We start from the raw sequence: 18,835 nt of genomic DNA on the forward strand, positions 1-18,835 counted from the left end.
CATAACCAGGTCCTGTAATGATTGGGCTAAATCAAGAAAACTTACCACGAATATCCTGATAACGATGATGATTGATGATGATGATGATGATGATGATGATGATATCATTTGTCTGTGCTAAGAAGCGTAAATAAAAACTCAGAAGCGTAAACGAAAACTTCAGAAGCGTAAACGAAAACTCTAGAAGCGCATTAAAACTTCAGAAGCGTAAACGAAAACTCTAGAGTTGCAAAACATGCAGTGTATCATAAACAAAATGTATTTATTTTTTTTGTTTCAAGGACATTTTATTTGGTTTCAATTCCTATTTTCACAAGTTTCTTGAAAAATTATGTTCATTTTAATTGGCACAAAGGTAATTCCATAGTCCCCCAGCATCCAGTGTGAATGAAATTGAAATTAAATGTGTTTATAGCACTAATAACAATCCATGCTATTTTGGGTATTTAATTTTTTTTTTTTAAGCATTGGTTCAGGCACCTGTATCGTAAAAAAGAACCCAAAACGACAGCCAACCCTACTCATGCTTCGTGTAATTCGTATGCAATGCAATGATATGTAGCACTTATTTACCTCAGGCAAGTCATCAGTGTTCACAGCTCGTATAGTTCACTAGAGAAATGAAGTCTAGAAAATAGCATTTTGAGAAAATTAGACTATAATATCATTATATTTTACTAACTGTTATAAAACAAGTTATGACAGCTACTGTGAAATTGAATATAGGTCTATTTCAACAACAATCGAAATTGTATAATTAGAAGTTAATTTAAAAACTGCATTATGTGCAATTACATGTTTGCATATATCTTTTAAGTTGAATGTTTTATGTTTAAAAAAAAAAAAAAATTACATTTAAGTTATGGCTCTGTTGTTAATTGTAACTCATAGTAATGTAAAAGAGCTATTGTCAGTCTGTTCTGATGCATCAACACAGTTTCAATGATGATCCATAACAAACAGTAAACCCCAGGATAGAGAGTTCTGAGTGAATGTGGTCTGGACTGTGTGGATGAGGCTCATTGTGTCAGAGACGCTGTAGAAGGACAGAGTTCCTGCACTGTGATCTACATACACTCCTATTCTACTGCTGATGGATTTCACAGGGAGATCAGTCTCTATGTTATTGTGACTGAATGAGTATCTGGAGGGAGAGCAGATTAAACTCCAGGACTGATCATTAGATCCAAAAACAAACACTCAACACCCCCGTCCCTTCCTGCTGATGCTCTTATATGACACTGATATATACACATAGTTCACTCCACTGAATTTTCCCAGTAACAGCGTCCACACACACTCTCTCTGCACAACACCTGAGAATATATCCATCAAATCTGTCTGGATGGATCAGGATACGGCTGGACTGTGCCAGTGAATGTAATCACTCTGTTGCTCTCAGACAGACAGATGCGTTCATTCACTGTGTTCAGCTCCCAGAGTGAGCTGATGGGAATCTGATGGAGAGTAAAATAGAATAATCGAAACATTGGAATTATTCAGCAATTTTAAGTTACATGTGGACTATGTTGAATTTGTTTATTTCCTACATGGAACACTTGGCTATTTCCAATATAGTTACAGTAATCCATGTACAGGAACATATAGTGCCATGTGACTACAATGTGATTCACAATTTCATTATCCTTTCTGAATTGGCTTCTAATTATTTAATTGGCAGATTTTTTACCTGACATATAAATTGTTATATTTGATTTATTCTGATCTCTTCTGAAATCATTATTTCTAGTAGATTAAAGTGCAGTTTGGTGTTTCCACAAATCTGTGGATGGATCATTCCAAAGTACTAATGAATGGAGCAGGGTGCACATCATTAGGAACCTTCAGATTTATGACTATCACCGACTAAGCAAGTTGCAGCTGTGTGACTAAAGGAAACTACAACTTTTTATACGAGTGAGAATGTGGCAGCCAACTTAAAGGTATAGTTCACTTTTCATCCTCTGAGTAATTTCTATGTGGCACCCAGGTCCATAATGAATGAATAATGAAAGTATGGGATATTAAAATAATCAGATATTTAAATTAATACATAATCAATATTTGTGATCAGTTTCAATTAGAAATACAGTCTAAATTTAATGATCACTTGAACATTGGAGAGTCAGATTAAACAGGGAGCTAGACTAAAATTAAAACTAAATCCTGATAAATTAAATGAGAACTTTGCAGAAGCGCAAGTAAAAGACCTAAAACATATTATACCTTCACCCACCAATTGAATTCCATCTTGGGGCCAATTGGGGGTGGATCCTTACACAAGCTACACCAACTCTAAACCTACCTGAACCTCAGAGAAAAAATCTTATATACATGTTATAAATTCTTATATATCTAATATGTATGTTTCAAACATTATTATATCTAACATTCTTATTAAAGAATGTTTCCACAGGTGTGTGTGTGTGTGTGTGTGTGTGTGTGTAAGAGAGAAAGAGACCTACATTTCCTCAGTCCTGGTGTAATTCTAAAACTGCCTCCATGTTCCAACCTAGAAAGAGGACAAATATAAGCCACTAGTGTTGTCACGGTACCAAGATGTCACTATTCGCTACCAATACCAGTAAAAATCCACGGTTCTCGGTACCAGTTTTCGGTACCAAAACAAAACACAAAAACATGCTAAATAAAAAATTTTGACTATAGTTTAATTTAATCCAAAACTGTGTACATATTTAATTTTAAAAGGGGTTTTGAATTTTATTTAGTTAGCAAAAAAAATAGCACAATAAGAAAAGCCCAGAATGCTTTTCTGACTGGATATGACACAAACAATGTTGACCATTTGTGCATTCTTTAGCACAAATATTTTAGATTCACAATTCATTAAAAAGCGTCTGGTGTGTAAAAATAGTAAATATCATTATGCCATCCTGTTTTTTCTCCTAATAAAAGTTATAGGAGCATTAAATAGTTAATAAAGAAACTAATTCTAATGCTCATTGTATTGGCGTTAGCGCGCTTATGCTAACGATTAACTCCTCTAATAACAGCGTTCATTTCAATACGACATTCAATAAAAAATATTTCATAGTAAGTATTCATAACAGAAGCGGTGTTTCCACAGCGGCATATGCAAATTCATTCTCTGCCAGCAGGAGGTGCTTGTAGAGCAAAGAGAGAGAGAGGTTCCCAAGTAACGGCTGTAATCAAATCAATAGATATATATACTGGATGTCACCTTGGGGTTCTAAGCATGCGTCAAAACCGCTGCCATCTTGGAACAGGGGTCTTGTCATAGGAAGTAACGTTAGCTAGGTAACGCTGCTATCTCCGCCTGTACTCTGAATTCATGGACGATGCTGGACTTTAGTGCTGCGTATGGATGTTCAAATGAAAGAAATCTAAAACCCAGACAGCAAGGGATTACATTTCACAAGTGAGAATGTGTTTTATGATATTGAATGTTACAAAATTTTATTTCTGGTTACGTTGGTTCTTTGCGTCAGTCCTTGGTTAATGACCGCTACTAATCCATGCTAGTTACTCATTAGTTTTTGAAAAAAACTGACAATGAACAGATATTTTATATCAATGTAATATGATCGTAAGATGTTGGAAATGTGGACTGTTGTTTTGGTCTCTGTTCAATAGTTTCTCCGACTGGCGCTGTGTGGCCGAGTTCAGTCTCCGTCTATTTCCAGCTAGCATGCTATGCTAACTTCAGTCAGCATTCTTGGCGAACGGAGATGAGTCTTAAGTTAAAATGTCCACCTGAACAAGTTTATCCAAACATACTGGTTCTGGCTGTTTACCTCGACTGTATTGATGGAGCTACGACGTGACGGGGAAAAAAACAGAAAACGGTTTACAACAAAAAAAACCAGGTCAACAAACCTTTTCAGCCAGATTCCCTTATCTGTCAAACATATTTTATTAGATTGTCCTGGACACTCTTAACACAAGCAGAATGCTCTTTTATGAAGTTACTTCACTTAAGAACATATTAATGATATATGCCTGAAAAGGTTTGGATTTTTTTTTATATATGTTAATTAAAAAAAGAAAATTATAATATGACTTGCTGTTTATATTTGTATTGTGGTTTTTTATTGTATTTATATGATATTTGTGTTTTTGTAATAGAATTTTTGCCATGAAATAGCTTTGATTTGCTGACATGGCATTTAATAAAATAAATCTGAATCTGAATCTGTCTGTATATTCCAATTGATAAACAGAGACGTCAGTCGTGGACAATAGCACTCAGGAGAGAGGGCTTCAAGCCAAAAGACCGCACCTTACTGTGCAGCTGTCATTTTCGGCCTGAAGATTTTGACAGGACTGGACAGACCATCCGTTTACGGCAAGGAGCGACCCCATCCATTTTTAACTTTACTGATCATCTTTCAAAAGTTTGTCACAGCAATTTTTTTTAACACAACATTTTGTAATTGATTACGGTGTTCCTATAAGCTCAAAACAATTTCCCTTTTCTCCCAGCAGCCCAAGTTCATCCAGGTTAACCAGAACGTTCAAAACAAAGAAGCTCCACACCCATGGTCCAACACACCTGTCAGGGAGTTTGTAAGACCAGACCTCTTTGATCAGTCAATCTTAGTAAGTGAAATGATTTTAAACCACCTTTGGATGCTTGGGGATGTAACAGTGACATTATCAGAAGTTAGGAGTTTTGAAGTTTGTTTGAAGTGAATTTGAAGTTACTGAGTTTGTAAATATTTTTCAGGATCATACGTATGCCTTTGACCCAGTTAAAGCAAAAGAGAAGTTGGCTGCGTCTCAGGAGAACGTGGAGAAGTTACGACGGGACTTGAGAAATGCGAAGGACAGGGAAAGAAGAAAAAAGAAGACAGTGGGCTCCTTGGAGGATTTAAAAAATAACAAGATGCTGACGGAGGAGGAACTGGAGCAAAAGCTGAATTTCTACTCTGGTTGGCTGACTTGATTCTCCCTCTCTCTTTTGCATGTGTAGCCATTTATAATTTTGTACAGGGCTCTAGAGTGCGACACAATTTTATCGGGGACAACTACAATTTTTAACCTGCAGCGCTGTGTGCCACGCAGCAACAAGTTAAGTTTTATTTGCTGTATTGCACCTCTCAAGTTTGTGTTGCTAACTGCCTAGGTATGGGCAACTTAGTTCATTTAGGCTTACTGTTCAGAAAACAAGCTTACACAACTGATTACAAATTTTACATTCAAATTTGGATGCACCTAAATAAAACAAGTTAGGCGCACCAGTGCAACCAATGCAAAAAGTTAGTCTGGAGCCCTTTTGTAGTAGTATGTCTCATCTCACACAGTTTGATTTGCTGTCTCAATATTGTTACCTGATAAATGTTTTGTTCTGTTGGTCGTACAAAAAAAATGCATATGATCAAGTTGTCTCTAAATCAATTTGAAATAGGTCTCTGTGAAAAACTTATAATTTATTTATTATTATTTCCCTGAACTCTCCAGACCTTCCAGTTGAACTGTTCAAGCACGACCATGCCTTCAATCCTACTCAAAGGGAATTTGCTTTAACGCTGCATTTGACCAGATACACTTAGACCAGATACACAAAGGATTTTGCTTTCTACACGCCTTGGAGGCACTTCCATTAACGTGGCATCAAAGTTGTGTGTGTCACAAATGGACGGACATATATCGAACATTAACATGTGTATGATGTCGGATGCCAGCTAAAGCTGAATCAGCCTCTCAAGGACATATTTTGTCCACCCTTCTTCAGGGGAAAATGTTGTTTGTGATCATGGACCCTTGCCATATGTTAAAATTGGCTAGGGAACACGTTGCAAGCTTACAGCTCCATGCCGGTCAGTCCCGCAGGGACAGTTAAATGGAAAAAAACATATCAGAAGTTGAATGCATGTTCAGGAACACGAGGGTCTTCACGCAGCCAAACAAAAATCACCAGAAAACACATCAACTTTGAGGGGCAGAAGATGAAGGTGTCAGTGGCGGCCCACACACTGAGTTGACTCGGTGGAGATGGCTCTTTGCGTCCTCATGGAAACTGGATGTCCGCAGTTTGAAGAATGTTCTCCTACGATCTAATTTCTTCAGTTATTATAGTTTTTTTTTTTAGTGGAAATGAAATGTGCAAAAAGTATGACAATTGATTGATAATTGTTTTCTGAAAGTGGAAATTTTCTGCTCATGTCTAAATCATCTGTGTCATCCATCCCTCAGCTGGTGGTTCAAGCACTTAATCCTTTTCGAACAGTCTTTTCTCTCTGCCAATGCCTGTGGCATCAGGATGGTCAGCTTTGCTCAGTCACCTTTTCCCCTACTTAACAGCAGCTGATTCTTCCAGGCTACCACAAAAAAAACAGAGATTGCCAGCCAGTCATGCTCCTGACCTAAAGCCTGTTTTCCCCAATGACAGGGTTGCTATATTCTGTCATTCTCCTAAACAAGCAGCCAGAGGTGCGGTAGTAACGAGTTACATTACTTCGTTACATTCTTACTCAAGTACATTTTTTGGGTAACTATTACTTTTGGAGTATATTTAAAGATGGGTACGTTTTTTACTTCTTACTTATGTAAATTGTTAGTGGAAAAAAAACTGTACTTTTTACTTCGTTACTGTGGGTCACGCTCCCCTCTCCGTTACTTATCTTAATGCAATACAAAGTTATTAAATGCTTGCAGTTTATTCCAAACGTGCCGTCTACTTTTTCTCTGGGCAATAAGCGATGCTCATTCGCGAAGATTCATTCTTTGAGTCAATTCTGTTCAAAAGCTTGATGCAAACCAGTTGGCAAACCAGTGCATTGGTTCATGAAATCACGTTTGAATGATTCGTTCAGTTCCCTGCCAGCGCGTGCTGAGGCGTCTGAAGCGGTTCACTCAGAGCAGATAACAGAAAGTTTAAGAACATCAAGAGCAATGATGAAGATCTTTATTAGATGAACACAGCGTGTGCTGTCTACGGTTCAACAAGGTATAACTTAGGCATTCATTTGATTACAGTACACGATACACGACTAGAACGTTACCAATTTGTTGTATGTGTATGACTTATAAATTAAATACAATTTGTAAGTTTTACATTAATAAGCTGTCACAGAGTAAGTAAAATGAATTACCCTCCAAACCCGCGTTAGCTCTGTGTTCCAGGAGGAATGCTTTCACCTAGACACACATTATTTTTATTATTGATAATTCCACAATATTAGGCCTACGCTTGCAGAATATACATTTGTTTACATTTGCAGAACAGATGGAAGAAGATCCGTCACTGTGCATTTGGTTCGTTATGTTCAGATTTTCGGAGTAAACTTTAGCCGTCATGTGAGGAGTTTTCACTCTTTTCCGTGTCAGAGGTTTATTTTTACATATATAATACATAATTTAATATACTTTAAAATATAATTTATTTCAGTGATGCAAATCAGAATTTTCATCAGCTGTTTCTTTTTCTCCAGTTTTCAGAGTCTAGATCCTTCAGAGATCATTCTAATATATTGATTTATTTACCAGCGACTAGAAACGGTTTGATGCTTAATAGTGTTTGGAACCGGTGGTGTGAGCAGTTTGTCTAGGCTTCTTGATGAATGAGAAAGCTAAAAGAACATCATTGATAGTAAATGAACATATTGGAATGATTTCTGAAGGATTTATGTGACACTGAAGACTAGGCATAAAGGCTGATGAAAAAAAAAAAAAATTTATATATTATAGATATATAATATATTATATATATAATATATATAAATATATATATATATATATATATATACCGATACTTTTTTACTGTACTCAAGTAACTATTTCAGGACTAGTACTTTTACTTTTACTTGAGCTACGTTTTTGGGTACTCTACCCACCTCTGAAAGCAGCTAACATCTGCTCTGTCCTAACAGGTTTACCTTCTATATATTCTTTGAACTGTACAATCATAACCAGCTGTAATGAGGAATATTTGTGTTTAAAGGTGATTGACAGATTGTTCGACATTATGAACAGCAAAAACCAATGATGCGGGGAGACTTTTTAAGGCTCCACTAGGTTTCTGCAACTGGGAAGACTGTTAGGTTTTATGACTGAAGCCCGAGCTTACTTGAACCCCAAGTTGAGGCTGAACGATGGCACTCCACTTCATCGCTCAAAGAGGTTTTTTTTTTGTTTAGTTTAGTTTTTGTTCTCCCCAAGTAAGGTAAAATACCTAAGATGTGTATCATTGTATACTTATACTAATTAAAGATGCTATCAGCAAGTCTGAGTCATTATGTAAAAGTAGAATCTAATAGTACCAGTTAGTGCAAGGGAAAATATATATATATATATGATTAATAATTAATTAATGCACTTTTTTATTATTACTATATATTAATCTTAACACATCAACCATCTCACTGGGTAATATCAACAGAGTAAATAAACTATTAATAGGATGTCAGTATTTAAGAAGAAAACATCTAAAATCTAGCTGCAAGCAGTATTGAGGTAGCCAAGCTCTCATTGCCCCCAAACATTAGCATACCAGGGATTTTAATCTTCACTTGCAGTATACGGCGTAAGAGACAACAGTGTTAGAGAGTTGTAGAGAAGTTAGCAATACAACCATAGAGTAGATGGAGAGTTCTGGATTTTTTTTACAAACTATGGTCTTTGACGAATGTCATGATCAAGTTCTTGGTTCAGTATCCTTTCCTTGATGATGTTGTTTTAAAAAATGTCCGCTTCTGCTGTTCCAGTGTGTTTTGATTCCTTTAGCGCAAGTGTTTACTTGAAAAAATATGGGGACTTCATTCAGAGAAAAATTTTCGGTAATGTCAATGTGAGGGGTTATTCCATCATTCCACATCATAGGTCTCCCCGCATTGCTATCTGTTGTCTTTCCTTCTGCTCAATGTTCTTGTGACTTTTTTTTTACAAATGTTCTCAAAAAAGGTCATGTTGCATTTCCATTTAACAACATGCACAGATAGGTGAGAAATTAACAAGGGAAAACCTGGATAAATGAGTAAAAGATATTACCCATGCACTGCATTAGAGCTGTAAAGATTATACGATTAGTCGTTTAAATTAATTGCCAACTATTTGATAGTTTAGTCAGTTTGATAATTTTTTTTTTAAGATTACGAACAACTTCTTTAATTCCAGCTTGTTCAAAGTGAATATTTTTTTAAGTTATCATCGCACTCTCTGTCTTGACTAAAGGGAGGAGTTTTTTTTGGGGCAGAGGTGTGGCAGAAGGCAGTCACTAAATAGGATCCCTCTGACCTGACAAGTGGCATTTAGATAACTTTTCCCGTTACATTTGTCTCACTACTACCTTGTATTGTCCCAGTTAACTAATACAATGAATATTTAACTATTAAAACCCTACTCTGATTTAGAGGGGGGGAGGAGGGTTTCTGTGAGAAGGAGGACGGTAGTCCCTACTTATTTAATGTGGCACACGTATTGCTGTGACAGGAATACAGAAAAGGGACTGAACGGTCTTTGGCACATCAACGTATCGAACGTTACACATGATGTTTTCCTCTCAAATTTTGTGAGTTGCTGTCCAACTGCAATTGCTTTGTGGTATCATATTTAAGACACACATACAATTTAAATGTTTAAATTAACATGTACTAGTCAGCACCATTGTAGGCAATTTTGCAGCAGTAGGCTAAATTAAGTAGCGTAGTTCATTCGAAGTTTACTCCAGTGGACGAATGTGACTAATAAAAACTAGGGCCTACTAGCACTATGCCATTATATTTTTGGAAAAGTAGATTATCTAATAGAAAAAACCTTACTTTTCCCTCTGGACTCAATGATAATAACCATGTCTGAACCTGGAACGACCAACCAAAACAAAAATTTAACCTAGAAAAATACATTCATGACGAGTTATGGTGATTTTATTTCTGCTAGACCTTTGCCTCCTGTGCCGCTGATGCATTAAAGAGGAAGGGCTCCGGTTCCAAGATGGACGGCGGCCTATGGACGACATTCGTGCAATGAAACTGCTGGTAGCCAAGGCGAATTAGTGTATATGTCTTATGTAATATAAGCGTGAGGCCTGCGCTCACAAACACTGCTCAGCATTAGGCTACGTATAAATAAAATGACGTACATAATTTCTGAAGTACAGTCGGTTTTCTAAAAGAACTACAGGATATTATCAAAAACCCCACCACCACCGGGTTTAGAATTTAACATGATGTGTGTGCTCATGTTAGTTCAACGAAGTAAAGGCATTTTGAAAATCTGTTGGGTTGCGGTTCAGTTCTGCATGTTTCCCAGTGTAGGGAAACACTGTGAAACATACCTGCTTGAAAGCTTTATTTTGATTCTTTGGTGTCGGTCTTTTAACGTGGTTTGTTAGTTTGGGGGTTTTCTCCTTTGAGGTAGCCTCATTATCAGTTACTTGTGAAGAGAATGCATCTTGCGAACCTTTAGGAGTTATTTGCACCAAGACGCGGGTCGACAAAACGTACGGGTGACCATAACATTTTCGTTTGTTTTAGTACCGACTTACAACAATATAATGTTCTTTGAAACAGGTTAAAATCGTTTTAAAACTCTCTCAAAAAAAAAATCACCCCCCCGTTTCTTCTACAAAAGCTGAATTTTAGACAAGCAGCTACTTCACACCAATCACACAAATGAAGGACTCATACAATTCGTTAAAGTACTGTATGTGTACATCTCATCTGCTAATGTAACTTAGATCACCCAGCCTGAGATTAGCCCGTATTCGTGAGCTGAGGTAAAACACTGTTAACTGCCAAAACATACTTGAGTATCTTCAGTATATAGTTGTGATTACTGCCAGTTTGTGGTTGAGCAAGATGGGATCGTACTGCGGGTCCTGGGTTGATGGTAAGCACTAAGATCAAGCTCTCTCAGGGTGGGAGGGGTTTGAACTCAGCAGATGAAGACAACATCACACAGCATTCCTCGGTCACCATACAGCATGACACAACCTACAGATTGATTAGAACGTGCACACACCATACACACAACAAGTCAAATAATCTCCACAACAGGAGGATGAAAGACGCTTTACAACATTCTCAGTGGCCGCTAAAATAAGAGGGGCAAACTACATCTTGTTGAACCAGTAATGGGCCACTAATTCTAAAAAACTTAACCTAGTGTCTGTCAGTTATTAAACCAGTGATGTTTAGTAATTTATAAGTGGCTCAGATAGATGGTTCTCGCCGAGAAGGCACCGTGATAATATGTGAAATGTTATGTATTTCAACATTGGAGAGTTGTTTCAGGAACAAAACTGATTAATAAAACTCATACAGAATCAATAGTAAGAATTCCCATAATATGGGGCTGAGGGTAGGATATCAGAAAAAGTTGAACAAAGATATTAAAGACTCTCAACAAATGTATTGTCAATGATCATTCAAGGTAGTTATACATTAAATAACATGAACTAATACAACCTTATTGGAAAGTATTTACCTTAATTTTAAATAAATGTTAAATAAGTGCAAGTAATGCCACCAGAAATAGTCATACCTTCGTTGAACAAGTATGTGGAAAATGTAAACCTTTCCGAGCCTTGTATTATATCAAAGATTAAATCTTCTTCAAAAACTCCAGTATATGCAGAGGAAAGGTTGGATCTCTTCAGTTCCCCCTCAGAGAAGAAGTTTAACTCCAGCATCCTGTCCGAGTGCTTGTTACTCCAGGTCCAGGCTCTGTTAGGACACAGTTGGAGGTTTGCTAGGGCTATGACCACAGTGTCCAGATCTTATCAGTGAGAGTACAGGCCCCCCAAGCTTCCATGCGAGTCCACCCCACATGAGACCTACATTCATCACCCCATCATTCTTAAACTGTCCTTTCATGATCTCATTATTACTTCTTGACATTCACAACTGCACACCGTACATGTATAAAAACTAAACCGCTGCTTTGCTGCAGTTGATCACAGCTGGTATCAAGTCTTCTTTCGCCCCTCAAGGCGTTATGCCAGTGTAGTTTCATGGGGTTTTCAGATCAGCCCAGCGGGCTTCCTCTGCCAGTTATGAAGAATTGAGGAAATTGTTGAGCCCCGGTAGCAGGAGGAGTTGCTTCTCTGAGTGTTGGTCTGATTTTACCAAATCTGAAGCTCTCTCGGACGGACTTTGATCTATTCACTTCCAGCAGACTCGCGGCCCGTATGATAGATGGACAAAGCTGAGAGGAGATGATTAAATATCATTTGGATCTTTGATCTTCTCTTTATGTACCGGTGCTTGTGGTTTCTCTGATGGTCTCTGAGCTTTGTTCTTGTGTGGTCAGTAGATCCTGAAGAGTCTCTTGATTGGACTACCAGTGAGATGCCCAGCAGGAAACAGCAGGAACCGATCCAGACCGTCCATTCTTGCTCTCAAGGCGTGATATACTGACTTTATGTAAATTGTGCAATGAAAAAAAAATACCTTAAGGGTCTCCATTGCTGTTTAAAAGAGCAGTAAATAATGGAAAGCAGCAAGAACAATCCTGAACACTCAGATGACATGAAGCTGTAGAATTACCTCTGATGAATCCACAGATCCTCCTTAAAGATCTCAGGCAAATCCAGGAATACCACTGAGGCGTCAGTGACGTCTGGCCGCTCCGTCAGTCCTCCTAATAGAAAATGAACATTCGCCATTTCATCAGCTGTTTGAAAGCCACTTCAGCAAGTTTCCCAATCACTTCTCTGTTGGACGGCAGGAGTTTCTCTGGATCGCTCTCTTCATACTTCTGCTTCTCATTTTGTTGATCTGAATCAGCAGGAAGTGGATGTACATTTCAGTCAGAGTTTGAGGGATTCTCTGCACTCAGATCTTCTTCCAGGAGCTTCTGAAGCGCAGTGGATGAGATCCAACAGAAGCTGGGATGTGGCACATGATGTGGAGGCTTCTTGTTCTTCTGATGTGTGAATGATTCTGCTGGCTATGATGCTGCTCACTGATTCTCTTCCTGAAATATTCCTCCTCTGAGGGCTCAGTGAATTTCCCTGAATTTCTGTCAGACGGTGGATGTATTTGGAGGGGATCTGATTGGCTGCTGCTGGTCTGAGGTGATCCAGATGAGAGCAGAGGGAAGCAGCTCTACCTTTCATGAGCTCGGACATCAACAAAGCCACTGATGAAGTCTCAGTCACATCACAAACTCCCGAGCGTCTGAAAAACATCAGTGTGATTCTGCTTTCATCCAGACCTTCAAAGATGAAACACAACTTTACACTCCTCATAAATCTTTGGGTCCAGATCTTGAAGTTCAGGATGAAAGTCCAGCAGAAGTCTGTGAAGACTATACTGATGATCTCGGATCAAGTTTCAGCTCTCGAAAAGGAAGCCACAAACATGAAATCTACATCCCTGATTGGCTTTTCCCTCAGCCCAGTCCAGAATGAACTTCTGCACAGAGACGGTTTTTTCCGATTCCAGCGATGCCTTTAGTAGAACAGTCTTGATCTGCTCTTTCCTCCTCAGATCCTGCTTCAGCTGAGGCTTTAAAAATGTCATTGCAGTAGATTGGAGTGTCTTGGTGAGTGTTGCGTTCTGGCTGATTTCTCCATCTGTAAAACCTCATGTTCTTCATTCACTCCTTCTCGCTCATCTCCTCCCTCTATGATGTAGACCTGTGTGTAGATCCTGTTCAGGAGGGTTTCATTCTCTTGCAGTTGGTTTTCCCTCAAACAATTTCTCATATTGTTCTTCATGCTGGTTTTGTGTTGGTTTTTGACTCTATGCAGTCTCCAGTCTTTAGTGTGTGGGTCTGAAGGACTGCTTCAGTTTTATCATGCCTAATGTGGGGTCTGATAGTGGGATGTAGAGGGGACGCCACAGATCTGATTAGCTTTACGTGTCTCCTTCTGCTTTTAAAAAAGATGACAGCAACAAAACCCAGGACAATGTTAGTAATTACAATACAACCATGGGAGACCATCAGAAATATATCAGATACAAATCTCTCCTTATGTGCACCCCTGTGAAGTGTTTTCACATTTTTAGAGATTATATTTAATGTTAAATTTGTTAAATGATAATTCCTCTGAGACACCAATTGTAAATTAGTAAATGTTTATACTAACAGAGGGTCAGAGGCCACTGGTCCATCACTGAATACAATGGGAGGATCCATGGATTTGTTACTCTTCACAGAAAAACATTACTGGTATCTGGAGATTTTGATCTTCTTCTCTTCCTGGCCTGCTAACACTGACAAAAAAAAATAAACAACATTTTTTAGACCTCTTCTGTTTTAAATCCTGCCATTTGTCTTTCATCTCTTTTCTAAAGCACAGACTACTGTCTATAGCTGGAATGCACCAATGATTTACATTTGCATTTATATATGAAGAGTTAATTGCAAAAAAACTGACTGCCATGCGTTATTCTCCAAACGTAGCACATTCTGAACCCCAAACTCATTTTGTTACAAAAGCAGGTATTGTCTACTGTCAAGGCATCGCGAGTTCACATTTTACAGCGGAAAAAGAGAAACATTTTTTACAAAAAGAAACATTTGCATAAATAAATACGTCACTGGGTAACACATTTGCATAATCTCTGCCTGCCTGCGGAATACAAACAGAGTCATACCTGCCCACAAACAATTTCCGCTAGTTGTGTGTAACGTCATGTTGAGGAGACACTGTGTTCTGCGCTGTTAAAGAAGTGTTTGTTTTCATTGTAGAAGATGATGTGATGAATCAGAGTTAGGGGGGGCCTGGAGGCTGGGCAGGACGGACATGGAGCGCCGACAAGGAGAGGCTCTCAGGGATGGTCAGGGAGCCATGGCGAGGCAGGCAAGTTTGGGTGCCATGGTGGACCTGGAGACTCGGGAGGCCATGTCGGATTGGAGCTTCGGTCGAAGGCCAAGGTGGATCAGGGGACTCTGGAGGCAATGGCAGAACTACTGTGCCTTAGCCAGCTTGGCAAACCCGGGCCATATGGCACATTAGCACTAGGGTATGTATTCTACCATTATGGGTTTTGTTAAGTGTTTTACAGTTTAACAGTTTAACTTTAGCTGTGAGGCATGATTCGCTTGCATAAGTGTTAAACAAATTTTTATTATGTGACGATATAGCACTATTATTGTTTAGTAAAGGTATAACTGCCTCTTATGATAACACCACATGTAAATACTCAGCGACAGTACCTGCCTTAACGCTGACACTGTCACACAATAAAACGCTGCGCTCGCAGCTACTCCGAGGAGATCCATGTTCATCAGAGTAAGTTGACATTATTTTACTAGTCATAGAATGGGAAACATTATATTAACCTGTTAACAGTGGTTTTCTGTGTTTATATATTGAAGTAAAGGGTGATTATTTTAATAAGTACCGCATTTTCTTTACTTGTCTTATTTTTGTATTTGTAATGAATACAGCCTGTGCGTAGTAACACTTATTTTGTTCAAATCTATTAACAATAACACGATTAAAACTGATCTTGAAAAACCGAGTGACCACATAGCTACATTAAACTCTGTAAAATTGTACCATGCACTTAATGCCTCATCTGCGGTCATTCTTCAAGAACGTTCATTAGTTAACATTAGTTAATTACATTAGTTAACATATATAAATAACAAATAATAATGAACAATATTTCCACAGAATTTATTAATATTAGTTCGTTAATTTCAGCATTTTCAGCATTAGTGTTTGTAAACATTAATGCATTGTGAACTAACATGAACGACTCTATTTTTATTAACATTAACAAAGATTAATAAATTGTGTAATAAATGTATTGTTCATTGTTGATTCAGGTTAGTTAATACAATTAATGTTAACAAATGACATCTTATTGTAAAGTGTTATTAATATTTATTCATCATTCTGTTGAACTTGACAGTATTTTCTCTCTTGTTATTTCATAGGAGCTTCAAAGAAGACAGAGTCTTGTGCGCTGCGTTTATCAGTGTCCTTGTGTTCGTTGGGTGAAAAAGAAAAACTCAATAAGTAAAAAATAATTTGACTGATATCTTTTTCCCCACCGAGTTTCTATAGATATCACGACATATCGATATTGTGAATTATTATGGCCACAATAACCGTGATATGAAAAATCTAATATCGTGACAGCCCTAACACACACACACACACACACACACACACACATATGAAAAATCTAATATCGTGACAGCCCTAACACACACACACACACACACACACACACATACCCCATTCAAAATATATATATACTCAAGGAGTGTGGGGTGGGGGGTTGTGAGTTCAAGTCTCGGGCCGGCAGGAATTGTAGGTGGGGGGAGTGAATGTACAGCACTCTCTCCACCCTCAATACCACGACTGAGGTGTCCTTGAGCAAGACACCGAACCCCCAACTGCTCCCCGGGCGCTGCAGCATAAATGATACCCACTGCTCGGGGTGTGTGTTCACGGTGTGTGTGTGCACTTTGGATGGGTTAAATGCAGAGCACCAATTCTGAGTATGGGTCACCATACTTGGCTGTGTGTCACTTTTCACTTTTTTTTTCACTTTCGTCACTATATTACAAGAATTTTATAAGCTTTTCAACTTAAAACAGATTAGTAAGAAGAATAAATAGTAAGTCACACAGTAGTGCTCCTCATTATTCTCCCAGTCATTTCCTGTTTCTACGACACTGTGACTATTAAAGGACAAAAAAGTATTTCATGATCATATTTTTTTAGAGGTATTATCTGGGGGGGAAAAAGACAAACCTCCTCCATCACTTGCTATTTTTGTGCTCTCTTTGAGATCAGAATCCTTCTTCTCTTTGTCATCTTCTCTGTCTGAAGCTCCAGATCTGCTCAGATCTCCATCCACTGGTGTTGCATCACCTCCATCCTCATACATGTTACAGAGGAGAAATTCTTCATGTTCTTTCTTGAGTATCTCTTCTGTTCTTCTGAACAACTCAGAGCGCCGTCTAGTGTTTACTGTATCAAACTGTAGATGTCCTCCTCCACACTCCTTTATTAAATCATGAATAGCATTATTTGTGATCAAACAAGTCAGATATATCAATCCGCGTGTGTCTTCATCAGTAGTCAGCACTATAGTGTGTTTCATGGCCTGCTCACTGAAGAGGTTCAGCAGATATTTCACTCTGTGTCTGTCGTTCTCTCTGAAGTCATTATACTGCATTATGAGTATGAACACATGAGGTCCTGGAGCAGACAGAGAAACACACTCTCTCACTGTCTGTGTGATCTGATGCTGTGAGAGATTCTGCTGGAGCAGGTGAGGAGGGTTTATAACTGTGATGTGTCTCTCCTCCATCTCTCCACTGATTCTCACACTGTGCTGCTGTGAATAAGATGAAGCTTCACTGTGAAACGCTTCTGTTCCCAGTAAAGTGTTTGCCACTCGGCTGTTTTCTGATCCATTCTTTCCTATCAGAACAATCCTCAGATCACTCACTGAAAAAGAGCACAGACACACGCTTCTGTTCCCAGTAAAGTGTTCCCCACTCGGCTGTTTTCTGTTCATATAAAAATTCCACAGAATTAGCAGATTTAACACAAGTATTAAGGTTAAAATATCACGTAACCCTTTCAAAAGATTTAAGAACATCTATGAAATATGTCCATTTGTTTAATACTGAAGAGTTATCATCAGTCATTTTATTGACTTACTATTGGGATGATCAGTACTTGGACTTTTATACATTTTGTTCACTAATAATTAAAGAATGGCAGCTGCATAGAGCCCTGTGAGCAGCAGGGATTCACTAACTGAGCCTCAATCACTTCTGTGAGAAGCACTTGGAAATTCTGCTTAGGGCCTCAAACATGCTATTCATCAGTTAACAGACTGATCTCACAGAAAACACCAACAGGACGAGGAATTATAGCCTTCTTCATTTCAAAGGATTTTGTCAAGCTTTGGAGATCTTCAGATAATTTTTTGTTTTTGAAAGACACAACACACAGAAACAGCTTCAGCTGCAATATGCAGAGATAATTTTTTTGCTCTATGCTCAAGGCTACTGTATCAAAAGTACTGCCTGATGTCACAAAACATAAATAAACACAAATGAGATCTCAGCTGTGACAGACTGGAATATTTTTCAATAAATGACAACTTACATCAATCTGTTCCTCAAACAAAGTTACTGTACAGGTTCAGAAAAAAAGGGTTTTATTTATTTTTTACATAACTTATTAAATGTTGACATATTGGGACTAATTGTTATTTTCATTTTTGGGTGAACTATATTTTAATTGTTAAAACACAATATCACAACACATAAATGTTTGACAAATCTTAGTATTACTGCTTGTAATTTAATTTACTTACTGTCAGGACGAACAAGATCTAGACTACGTCTACGTGCTGCTGCTAGAAGAAAAATCATACACAGAGAGAGAGAGAGAGAGAACAGATAGTTTATCCATTATAAATCATTTTAAAAAGCACGTGCACTGAAAACCTGTGACTTCACAATGTTATTGATACACAGATCAACACTAATTAAATTGGTGAAATTATGATTTTCCTTATATTCAGAACATCTACAGTGTGTCAGAATTACACTTCAGCTCATAAGTGCTGCAATGACACAGCCTACATATAATTTTAATAAACAGGCTATTGCCAGAAATCAACAAAGATAAGTGTAAAGACTCGAGGATTAATGAAAAACACCTCACGCAGAAGTTTAGTTACTTCCTGGTTTTCAATTACACGATTAAACAAATGTTAGTGCGCAGTGAAATATAATTTAATAAACTAAACGAAGTTAACAACTGTCTTCCGTTGGCTAATATTTAATAAATAATTCATAAATCATCGAGGAAACGTGGTGGCATATATATATGTATGTATATGTATCCGAAATGTTTCTTACCTGACGCCATTTTCACAGCAACACAAATCGAAATCGAAACAAAAGCACTGACAGAGAGCCG

General features: G+C 38.0%; 2 protein-coding genes and 1 pseudogene across 11 annotated transcripts in view; all 3 read right to left on the reverse strand.

Annotated features, from left to right (window-relative positions):
• The window catches only part of LOC109103223 (NLR family CARD domain-containing protein 3-like), a 1,793,396-nt gene that overhangs the window by 228,621 nt on the left and 1,545,940 nt on the right, over nt 1-18,835 (reverse strand). The window lies entirely within an intron of this gene.
• LOC109081476 overlaps nt 1-18,835 on the reverse strand; it is a 257,452-nt pseudogene that overhangs the window by 196,322 nt on the left and 42,295 nt on the right.
• LOC122141612 (GTPase IMAP family member 8-like) lies at nt 12,228-18,262 on the reverse strand. Its single transcript, XM_042749504.1, has 5 exons — nt 18,225-18,262; nt 16,643-17,344; nt 13,033-13,137; nt 12,468-12,561; nt 12,228-12,312 (listed from the first exon to the last, which is right to left on the reverse strand). Coding segments are annotated over exons 1-5 (987 nt in total). The 5' UTR covers nt 18,226-18,262.

The sequence above is a fragment of the Cyprinus carpio genome, chromosome B22 (assembly GCF_018340385.1).
Source record: "Cyprinus carpio isolate SPL01 chromosome B22, ASM1834038v1, whole genome shotgun sequence".
Classification (NCBI taxonomy): Eukaryota; Metazoa; Chordata; class Actinopteri; order Cypriniformes; family Cyprinidae; genus Cyprinus; species Cyprinus carpio.

What these genes read in the sequence shown, in the direction of transcription:
- LOC122141612 (XM_042749504.1), bottom strand. An exon ending in AATAGCAAGTGATGGAGGAG is followed by an intron (nt 13,138 to 16,642) that starts GTTTGTCTTTTT and finishes TCATCTTTGAAG; the next exon opens with GTCTGGATGAAAGCAGAATC. An exon ending in GATGTCCGAGCTCATGAAAG is followed by an intron (nt 12,562 to 13,032) that starts GTAGAGCTGCTT and finishes ATTTTCTATTAG; the next exon opens with GAGGACTGACGGAGCGGCCA.